Source organism: Crassostrea angulata, chromosome 8, assembly GCF_025612915.1.
Source record: "Crassostrea angulata isolate pt1a10 chromosome 8, ASM2561291v2, whole genome shotgun sequence".
Taxonomy (NCBI): domain Eukaryota; kingdom Metazoa; phylum Mollusca; class Bivalvia; order Ostreida; family Ostreidae; genus Magallana; species Magallana angulata.
In genome coordinates, this window is record NC_069118.1 from 18,046,567 (window position 1) to 18,058,282 (window position 11,716).

General features: G+C 32.8%; 1 protein-coding gene across 1 annotated transcript; it reads left to right on the forward strand.

Moving 5' to 3' along the window:
- The first annotated feature begins 2,781 nt into the window (after positions 1 to 2,781).
- Positions 2,782 to 9,919, forward strand: LOC128159376 (elastase-1-like). Its single transcript, XM_052822436.1, has 8 exons — positions 2,782 to 3,240; positions 6,640 to 6,783; positions 7,070 to 7,210; positions 7,454 to 7,634; positions 7,769 to 7,871; positions 8,004 to 8,301; positions 8,854 to 8,987; positions 9,260 to 9,919. Exons 1-8 carry the CDS (start codon positions 3,195 to 3,197, stop codon positions 9,422 to 9,424), a joined length of 1,212 nt encoding a protein of 403 aa, XP_052678396.1. The 5' UTR covers positions 2,782 to 3,194; the 3' UTR covers positions 9,425 to 9,919.
- Positions 9,920 to 11,716: the final 1,797 nt, after the last annotated feature.

Here is an 11,716-nt window from a genome sequence, read left to right on the forward strand (position 1 = left end):
CGAACTCGCCGTAATATTGCATCACCACGTGATCAATAGAACAACTAGCATGGCGGGAGTTACATGGAAGGGAAATAGATTATTTACGACTGTCATTTAGTAAACAAATTCCCAGAGAGCTTTTACACACACCCCAATACTTCTCCATCCCACTTTAGAAGGAAATATATGCAATCAATTACACTGTAAGTATGTGGTAAGTGTACAGATAATTTCAAATGCCCTTATTGATATTTCAATTAAGATGGAGGGAATTGCTGGATGTGACGTCCTTGAATACTAATAAACACAAATGAACAGAAACTGTTCGTCAGAAGGAATTCTACCAATGCATTTTTAAAGGGGCAATTTTGCAAACGACCCTGTTTAAGATTTCCTTCGATGGATTCAACTGGTACATATGGGGAAAAAAACAATAAGATAGAATCGACACTAACATGTACTCAGTATATTCATATACATAAAACAAATATGTTATTGTTATCTATTTATTGTTATCTATTTATAGTCTTAAATTCTTTCTTTTCTGAGCATATTTCCTTGTAGTCAATGGAATATATTTATTTGAGAAATAAGGAATCCTTTTTAGTATCATGATGTGATTATATAAGATCGGGGGTGAATAAATCCAATGAAGCCCGATGGGCTTTATAATAGTTTTGATTACTCCCGACTGTATTTGACCACCTCATGATCTTCAAAGTACGATTCCTTTTTACTTTATTTATATAATTTTCAGAAAATTTACGATTAAATATTACAATAACCATTGATGAAATTATTTGGATTATACATTACAAAATCGATTTATAGTGTTTTCACAGACTAAGACGCTGGAAAATGTAAGTAGTGTTGGATCAAATAAAAATCCGTGAATAAAATTGATGCGTAACTGACCTATCAAAAAATGCCTAAGCTTGCCAGAGGACCTCCTCCTGATAGCGGCTATTTCTGTTCCTCACGCTGCCTCCAATATACAACAGATTCTGAACTTCGGTTTCTTTCGTTGTTTAATTAGAAACAAGCTTTATATCTTGTAAATTCTTCACGAGGTCTTGACCCTTAAGTTATGCAATAGGAGGAAGATAATGATGCAGAAAATAGTCAGGTTTTTTAGCTACAGAGATTAGTTTTATTCAGATATTTCCCCCAATTACACATTAAATAGAATAGTTTACCTTTTAAACAGTTTATACATCCAGCTAAATTTTAAATAACAAAATATGAATGTGATTCAAGTAAAGAAAATGATTAAAGAAAGTTTCATAGATTAACAAAAACTAGGTGCACCTCTAGTTCATTTCCAGCGTTAATCAAGATATATATTTTTTCATCAATAATTTTAAGTTCAAATTCTTCTATTAAAGATATTTTTAAATCAACAGAAACGCGGCAATAGAATTAATCAGAATAAAATAGGAATGTGTATAAACGTATTAAAATTGTTAATGTAATGTTTTACAATTTCAAATTCTTTAAAACTTTGTAGAATTTAGAAAAATAAATGAACGCATAAGTTTTGCAACCCGATGTAGAAAAAATATGATATCAATGCTACAAATATCTTTGACAGAGTGATATGCTGGTATTCAATTCAAAAAATTTCGGAATGCTTTATGTACCGGTAAAAAAAAAATTGTATCTTTTGAAACCTAGTATTTATGATCAGAAAACTCGCCACTTGTTTTAAGCGATACTCTGGTGGGATTTTAAAAAGAACATACGGGAAACCCGTATTGGGTTAGTCAATGAAACAGGGGAAGAAATAGACAGTATTACAATCTGAAGCTGCTTAAAAAAGTCCAAGATAACGCATTTGGATGCGATGGTTAACCAGCCTTGAGACTTAATCATTACTAAATACTTCAAATAATTAAACTATAACTCAGATCAGCTATCGATTTTTGGAAATAGTTTTCATTTTTCGTATCACCAGTGCACTTTTAATCTTCAACGAAACATATATAGATCTATAGATGAGTGTGGAAACTTCCAGGTTTCCATGAGAAATTATTGGAGAGAAAATTATACTGTTGAAAATATTGGTTACTCGATGAAGTAGTTTTTGACCGTCAATGTAAAACAACTCCAAAGTTAGCAATAATTTAACGAATAGAGAATTAATATCAATAGGTAATAAAACATTGATATTAATTAATTAGAGTCGGTTACAAGTGAAACCAAGGCTGTCACAACGACACAAAAAACTGACAAAGGGTCCTATGTTATTGCTGACATCGACATGAATTGAACTGTCAGGGGTCATGTTAGGGGTCGTTCACCTAAATTTATAGAGCTTTGATATTTTTTTATAGCTTTATGACAACTGTAATAGAAACATGTTACAATCTGAACTACAATTTCGTCAAACGAAACATTCAGGTTCCATATATAATGGAGTAAACAAAAAAGTATAAAGAAAGAACACATTTATTGATTTGTAACATGCTGGTAACATGCAAAGACAATTGCGGAAAACAAGAAATTTCTAATAGATATGGGGAAAAAAATCCATTATATATTTGCAGAGCAAACTTAGATAAAAATATACATTTCCTTGATTATTTATTGTCAGATGGACAAAGCTTGGAATATAATACTGACAAGGTATTGAGAACAATGCATGCACAATACTAAAAGCTGATTACAATGATACAATTAAGTGTGAAATTAATTGGAATTCAAGGAAATATTTGACTTGCTGGGCGCTGGGAGTAATAAACTACCGGTATATTAGACGGTGTCGATATCAATATATTGGCGTTCCCCGTGATACTTGGGAAATCATTTCTGTTTCATCTCTGGATGGTCAAGCAAGCCCAGAGGGGAAGGCAGCGATTTGTTTCTTATTTATCACAGACTTATTTCATAAACCACGAGAGAAAGAGAGAGTAATACTCGCGCAGATATTTAACTTGAAGGATGTATGTAAATTTTTTGAATGAATTGTAAATTTGTAAAACCGCCGTATGTTTTATAAATCTGCAGAGCCATATTAAGAGCTGGAGGTGTGGCCTCGCTGTTTCATTGATGAAGAGGAGTGACGAACCGTTTTTAACATTGCAGGAATTCTTCAAACGTGTATAAAAATTGGGTTTTAATTGTAATTAAGTCTGTGTTTATTTGTTTGAAGAAGAAGGAAGAAGCAGTTTATTGACTTGAAAATTTTTACCATTTATTTCTTTGCTGCAAACATGATTCAGACTGATGTTACCGTTTTCTTCACTTTAATCACCTCTGGTAAGTAAAAATTATTTACATAAGCAATTATTTCCTTTCGTGATAAACTTTTTGCATGGATATTATTTTGCTTTATTTGGAGCAAATCATTTTCGCTAGATTCTAAAACTTTTTTTATTGGGATTTTATTTCAAAATATTCTTACGGATATTTCTGTTTTAAAAAAAAAAAGATAAAAAGACGGGCTCTTATAGTAGATGAGGGAGTTACTTTTAAATTACAGATTTAAAGTTGATAAATGAATAGATTCTACTTTCATATCAACTGTTTCAGAGTTTTGTTTCCCATTATAAACAATTATTAATGCTATTATACAGAAAGAAAATCACTCGAAAAGCCAAAAGGTGCAAACAAAGGAAAACCAATGTTAATGCTATTATTTTCGTTGACCCCCTCATTTCCTTATAAAACAAAGCCATTTGCTCAATATATATTACCTTGTTAACAATGTCAGTCAACTTACAAACAATTGTTGACCTTTTGCAAAAACCTTGTTGATGTCCTAAATATCGCATCCTGCTAAAAAAAAAAAAATTCTTGGTCTACAACGCTTGTCAGACTTTTATTTTCTCGTCAAAGCAATTTTGTTGAAGCCTAGGGGCCAACTTGAGACTTTTTAGAATGCTCAAGAGAACTGTTGTCTGATTTTTACTATATCAGTAACATCAGCAACGTGAATTTTTAAGCTGCATCGAGTTGATTTATTTTTGAAAATTTTTATTTTCAAAAAGACTAGATTTACAACTTTCATTTATCTTGACGTTTTTATTAATCTAAATATTATCCTTTTTGAAGCACGGCATTATTTTTCTAATACCATGATTGTAAGAAATTAATTCTTTGAAGAGAAAAAATTAAAAGTGGTTTATCAAATTTGATAAAAGTTGTCACCTGGGAGATGTAAAACAACATGTTCGACATCACGTTGGAGGAAACATGTTTTTTTAATTTGTATCATTTGTATTTCATTATCACCGCTAAGCTAGCGGTCTCTGATTACCGAAGTTTACCTTGAAACAATGCAACGTAAGCTTGGATTGTCAAGTTCGTAAAATCAATGAATATATAAGCCAGTAACCGTGGGAGGAAATGACGTCATTGTGTAGTTTATTCCTATAGAAGTGTCTTCTTGCTTTAGTTAGTAAACAGCATATTAGTATTTGTAAAATTTTGTCAAACACAAATTTTGTCAATTTCAATTTGAAAATATATTGCATCAAATTTTGAATTTTAAAACTTTCATTTAACAAATTTATTGTTAAAACTTTGCTAATTAATGAAAGTAACATTTGAACATAGCGTCATATAATGTTGAAAAAAGTATACTTGTAATTAATTAATTTCGTCGCAAGTTGATTCTGCCATTTAGAATAAGAGTCGTACAATAATTAAATGATATCTATAATTCGTGATTCATAACATTACACTGGAATTGTGACATGCAATGAATTTTTTATGCAAATATGTAAGAAAATCATAATTTTATCAAACCAAAAATAATCACTGTATTAAATCCTTTTTATAGTTGTATATTTGGTCAAAATACTTCTAATTCGGGAAATCGGCAAAACGAATAAAACAACGTTAGATTAGCATTAATAATAATTATCTTAAGAACTTTTAGAACCTTTTAATATTGCTTGAATAATTATACGATCTAAAGATTTCGATGCAAGGGGAAATGACAATGGGCCAATACATAAATAGACATTCGAGGCGACTTAGGATTAGATACAATAATGAATTTCAAATTCATCTACGAATCTTGTTTTTGCAAACCGCAGTTTTCATTTTTATAAATAAACCATTACGGATTGTGACCAGTATAATTATCTTTAATGCAATTCGAAAAAAAAATTAAGCGAAGCGTTAGTCATAATACTTTCAAACCTCACGACAAAACATGGTAATTTTCCCTATATTTATTTAATTACCAATCTTAAAATGTAATTGAAATACAAATTTTTCACGCTCATCGTGAATAATATAAATTTTAGGGGAAATACCATCATTCGTGAAAAGTACAATTATATCGTAAAATAATTTTACGGCTCGACTTATTACATAAATAGTGACGTCGCTTATCAGTCAAACATACTGCGCATTCTCGCGATGTCATAATAATTACCAAATAAAAAAAAAAGGAAGAGGCTTCGGCAATTTACGTGTCAAAAAACGTGTGCTTCGATATAGCTTCGATTTTATCGGGAAATCCCAAGGTCAGTCCACATCTGTGGGCTCCTATGGCGGATATTTTGGAGGTCTTATCACTCTATCTGATTAAGAACGATAGATAGGCTATTTTTGTTGCATTCCGAGGAAGAGTTGTGCATATAGCGAATAATTGGGATTCTTGAGTGAGGTGTCTCATCATATTGAAATCTTACTGTACATGTACTAACGTACAGATGCTAGTATAGGGTTTAAACATCTTCTACATGGACTTACTAATAAATATATAACAACTAAATCAAGAGGCTGCTAAAAGCAATATTTAAAAAACCAAATGAAAAAAAAAACCCAATATATATCTCGGAATACATCGTCGGGTACCACGGGTGACCGCGTCTTTTATTTATCATATCATGCTCAGAATAAGGAAATTTACTTAAAACAAAAATACTGCAATGATTAAAAAATATATATTATAAACATGCACTCTAATGATATCTGTAATTAACCAGAATTTGAATTAAAAAAATACAAATTTAAACAATTAATTTCATTGCTAAAATATTTAAAAGACATTGCCACTGTATATTGTTTAAAATTAACCAATTGCAAACTGACAAAGCTAGGGTATCTTACAACATCCCTTGGCCTTTCTAAATAGAATAATCGAAAACACACCTGAATAGCGTATCGAAGCACGGGATTCTCTTTACCAATTAGCCAATTCACTACAAGAAAAGTTATTTTGGGCACTGTCTGTTTCTGGAACATTTTCTGAATGAAATTCCAGAGAAGATTGGTTCTCATGATAGCGCGGGGTGTAGGAGGCCTGGGAGAGAATGAAACTCGAGCAAATGAAGAGCAAATTGATTCCCTCGTAAAACACAACATTTGTGGCTCAAATTTTCATCGATATGATAAGATAACGCCAAGGAGTCTTTTTTTTCTTCAAACAAACCGTCTAGTGTTTATTAAGCGCGAAATGATACGACGGCTAAATAGCAATCACTTATTCCAAGAATTTCATACCAATCTAAGTTCGCATTGCCTTTCAAATTAACTTTGGTAACTTTAAAATTTCATGTTAAGAATTAATTTTTACACAGTAGACTGAAGCCGAATAACGATGGCTTTCATAATAAAAAAATGTGTGTTGCAGAAAATCCCATAAGAAGTCATATTTAACAAAATACAAAAAGTTGAAATAATTGTTATTTTCACTTTCAGTGCTTTCTGCGACAATAAGGACAGAGATATGTCACTATTTACGAGGATCGTGCGACACAACGTGCGAGTTTGAATACATACACAAATGGGGCATACCACTATGTTCCGGGGTAGGAATGAAATGCTGCGCACCGGATGATGTTGGTAAGTATAGGGTTAATTGATATCTGGGACCATGTCATTTCTTTAAAGATTTCATTTTGATGAACTTATAATTTGCAATAATGATCAGTATTTGTTTTCTGAAGCCTCTATTTTTAAACCCTTTTTTGAAACTAATTTGAAAGTAAAAAAAAACATGTTTTTTCGTGACAGCAACCCAAAGAATGCAATTGTTCTAGCAAATTGAAAAGTACTTATACACTGACAACTGTCACGGTATAGGCAAACATTGTACCATGATATACAGTCTTGTATGGTCTTCTTTCAGTGCAAATGATGAAGAACCGCAAAACCACCACTACAACCACCACAACTACCACCACCACCACCACCCCCGCACCGGCACCACCAATGTATGACGTGCTGGTGCTGGACCAGCCCCAGTACATGTCCAACAAGATACCCAGCAGTAAGGGTTCCATTGTTTTCTTGTTTTATCATTTTCACTATCCATAACGATTACTGAGCATACTTTTTCTTGAAAACTCTTTTTAAAAAAAACAAAAAAATTATTAGATATTTCGTTTACTAAACCATTGTTTAATCCTTAAAGATAATTGATCAAATTCTTACCAAGACCCAAATTTAGCAGAAACTTACTCTCCATGATTCAATGTACTTTCCATTCTAAACAAAATTTCAATTTTTCCAGGAAATGATTGCGGCAAACCTTACTTCTCCCATCGAGCCAAGAGAATTGTGGGAGGGACAACGGCTCCCAGGGGGGCATGGCCCTGGCAAGTGTCCTTCCGCTATATGAGTGGGCTCTATGGTTGTGGAGGCGCGCTCATCAGTGACCGCTGGGTTCTAACCGCTGCCCATTGCTTCAAAGGGTCAGTTGACAATCTGGCAATATGATTCTCTGCAGTATTATACAAAGAAAACTGAAATTAGTGTCATTACCATGATAAATTGCATTGCTAAGTCGAACATAAAATTTCTAATGATTTTTTTGTTGTTTTTATAGAGAATACAACAGTATCCATAAATGGCGCGTGACTGTTGGAATGCACGACACCAAAGCAAATGAACCTTCCAAACTGGACATCCCTATCAGAGCCATAATCAAAGTAAGAATCGATTTGACCATTTAACAAAATGTAACAGAAGGTGTTATAGAAAAGAAATGATATACTTTATTTACATGTAACTCTTGTCACAGTTTTCGTATTGTTATAATTGGTAATCTTAATTTTTCCCAGCATCCCCTATACATAGCTTATAACGAGGAGGAAGAACAGAGGAGCAACCAGAGCACACCCCTCCACAAACGCTACGCCCACGATATCGCCCTGGTGGAGCTAGACAGGAGCGTGGACATCCAGTCCCCGTACACACGCGCAATATGTCTGCCACCAGTGGGCGACGCCATCTTTGGAAACGACTTCGACAAGAGAGAGCCAGGATCTCCACTCATGCATGACAACACCGTGGATCTGTTTGACGTGGAGAGAAAGGGGCAGTGCTGGGTGACCGGATGGGGCTACACTGCAGATCAAGGTATCCATCTTTGTTGGTTTATGGTTTTTTGAGATGCTGGTGCCACATTTGGGGGATTTGTTTGAAAATACCTTATTTAACGTTCTTTGGATGCTTCTTTTAACTTGTTGCTAGATTTGAATATTTCTCGAAAATAACATGTCAATGTGTCAATGATTTGAATCGATAATCAAAGTTTAAAATAATTTTATATTCATTGATACTTATCTAGAAAAATATTTTGAAAGGTTCTTCAAGTGTGAATTCAATAACCGAAGAGTTCTTGATAAATATTTTCACCCTTAAAATATGTGTACTCTTACCTTTCCGTTATCTTTTCAAAAATAGTTTGGGGAATCTTTATTTACAGATACATTGTATTTTTTCTTATGATATTTATCAGGAAATGTCAGAAACTGAGAAAAGAGATAAAAGCCGATAGCTGATTCTAATTTTAAACCATTATCTGTTCAATACACTTTTTGCAACATCCAGATTGTGTATTCAAAGCAAGAATTTCGTGCTCAATTTAACACCTTATCTGAAAAATAACAACTCTAATCTTTATTGCAGAGGAAACTGATCGCTCACGCTTGCGCCAAGTTCGCGGTGACGTCATCAGTAGCACCCAGTGCAAAGAGTTCTGGCAGTCTGAGCTGGAAGAGGACACGTTGTGCTTTGGGGATGGAACTCATGGCCCTTGCAAGGTAAACTTGAGAAAAATATTTTGTCATATTTCTGTATCCCTTTAACAACTTGTCTAGGTTTAAAAGAAAGCCAACTCTTAGGACAAAAAATAAGTTTGTCCCATAAATGTACAACAAACTGTAACATTGTGTAAAAAATATTTTAAGAAGGTGATTGGCGGAGTGTTATATTATAATAAAGCAGACTGTTAAGTGGTTGATGCTGCAATTTGATGAAGTTGAATTAACTTCTTAATTATTGTCATGATAACAGAAAACTTATTTTGTTACAGGGCGATTCAGGTGGGCCCATGTCTTGCAGTTATGACGGCAAATATTACATCACAGGTGTCGTTTCATGGGGATCGGAAGACTGCAAACAGAAGGGATACCCGAGTGTATTCACTCGTGTGACGTCATACCTCAATTGGATCAACAAGCACGTCTCGCGTGGTTAACGCTACAACTTGCTGACGTAAACAAAATTGAACCCAAGTTTGAAGAATTCCAGGACGACTCAGGGAACATTGTATTTTTTGTCCAACCAAACAAACCCAATCTATTTATTGTTAAAAAAGAACTGTGATACTCCTAGTCGTTGATTCTCTTAGCGTCAATGTTTTGAACAGAAATCCAAGACATTGTTACTAAAAATAGTAACAATTTCAAATTGCAAATGGCGTGTTTTCGAATGTCACTGTATGCTCTATCTGAGTCTTGTTATGTTTTTTTTTCCTGTTTGTGTGTCTTTCTTTGACAAAACTTCTCGAATTATATCAAAAAGATGAAGTAGCTCTCTTTAAGCATGTTTAAGGTTTATATTATATTTTTGTATATATATGTTACCTGTGTTGAAATTAACTTAAAATTCCACTCTTGATTCTATATATACTGACAGAATGTGATGGTTAGAAGTGTTGTTTACAAATAAACCTATGTCGGTGAGGGTAAAACTGAGTTGTTTTATTTATCTATTCTTGCTCAATTTTCAAATCTTTTACATAGGCCAGGTGTTTGGTTAAAAAAAAGATGGTTACATGGAACTCAAAATTTATTCTAGTCCAATTTTTCAAATCCTTTACATGGGATAGCGGTTTGGCTCCAAAAGATTCCTTGAACACGTGGACGCTAGATGGTCAACAAATTGACCATCAGCTCTGTCTTAAACTTTTAAACACAATATTTTGGCCATACCCAAACTATCATGTTGTTAAAGGAATCCCACTCCTCAATGTTCTTGTATCAAGAATTTCTTGAGAAGTATATCATTGAAATCTGTACACAAAACAAACTTGAAAAATACAAAGATAATTGGGGGTCAGTGTTCATTCTTCTGAGTTATGGCCAATTTAATATGACCTTTTTGCACCTAAAATGCGATTCAGCCTGGTTAGGATTTGTTGTCAGTATTTTTGTTTAAGCAAACTTCTTAAAATATCGTTTTTAATTATGCATAATGGTCACACTGAATAGAGGGATTACGAAAAAAATTTGTTCGAAACTGCATAATTTTTTTGTGACCATTTTCCACTTAAAAAGGACAATGTCTATTATAGTTACAATTTGATTTGAAATAAAAACATTTTGAATATCAAGAATTTTATAAGATTAATCCAGTTTACCTAGATATGTATTCAGTATCATTTTGACACAATAAAACATGGGGGTCAGTGATGTCAAATTTTAGATACATGGGTTCAAAAGTAAAATTCTCGCAAAATTTGGCTTTAAAAAATTCAGACATTTTATATTTGCATGATTTTATGCTTAACGTCTATCATTCTCTCAAAATTTAGTTTTGTACAAGTCATACAGGGCCTATAGAACATGTCACAAACTTATCAAATGTAAAAAAGTGAATAACGAATAAAGTATAATAAAAAAAAGTATATTTTGCTTGTTTCTATGATTTTCGTCTAAAAAACCTTCCGCAGGAGAAAATAGTTTCCCCCAAAACTTGTTTGTTTCTTGAATTCAAATGGATTTTCTTTATGAATGTTGTGTAATTATGAAATGATGGTCTTTCTGTGAGGATTTAATTAATAAAATCATATTTATTTAAAGCATAATGAACATCTGTGCAATGAAATCAAAACGTAAGGAGTGAGATACCTTAAAGAACACTTTATAATATTAACATTTTAATACAGAGCTCTTCGTCTATGACAAATGTAAAGCCTAAAACGATTGCAACTATCCAGTGCTCTTAAAAATACTTAATATGTAGAAATGGAAGTTAAACAGATTTATACGTTAACAAGCAAATTCATTCTTTATCTAGGTCAACATGTCAAAGTTCAATGCATTTGTTTTTCTTTTGAGAGGGTTTTTGCGTTTTTAGCTTGTTCTTGGTTGTCTACATTTTTTTTGCGAACATGATTTCATTAGTCAAACACTTTTATGATGAATTGCAAAATGTACTAACTCAAAACAAGATGTCATTTACTCTAACTTAATCGCCACACTGGTATAGAAGTGTGATAACTAATATGGCTTAACAGCATAAAAATAATGTGTGAAATTCAATCACTTACATCTGTTATAAAAAACGAATTGCGTCTATAGCAGAATAATAACACAAAGTGCGACTGTTCTAAAAATGACAGTATTTTTCCAGTTACGGGGAAAAGCAGGAGATATGTGTTTTCTACAATTGTTTTCTTCAGCGTTAAATTTACAAATCATTAATGGCAATTAACAATTCGTTTTTTTAATTTCTTGATTGCAGTCACAGTGTTGAAAAAATATTT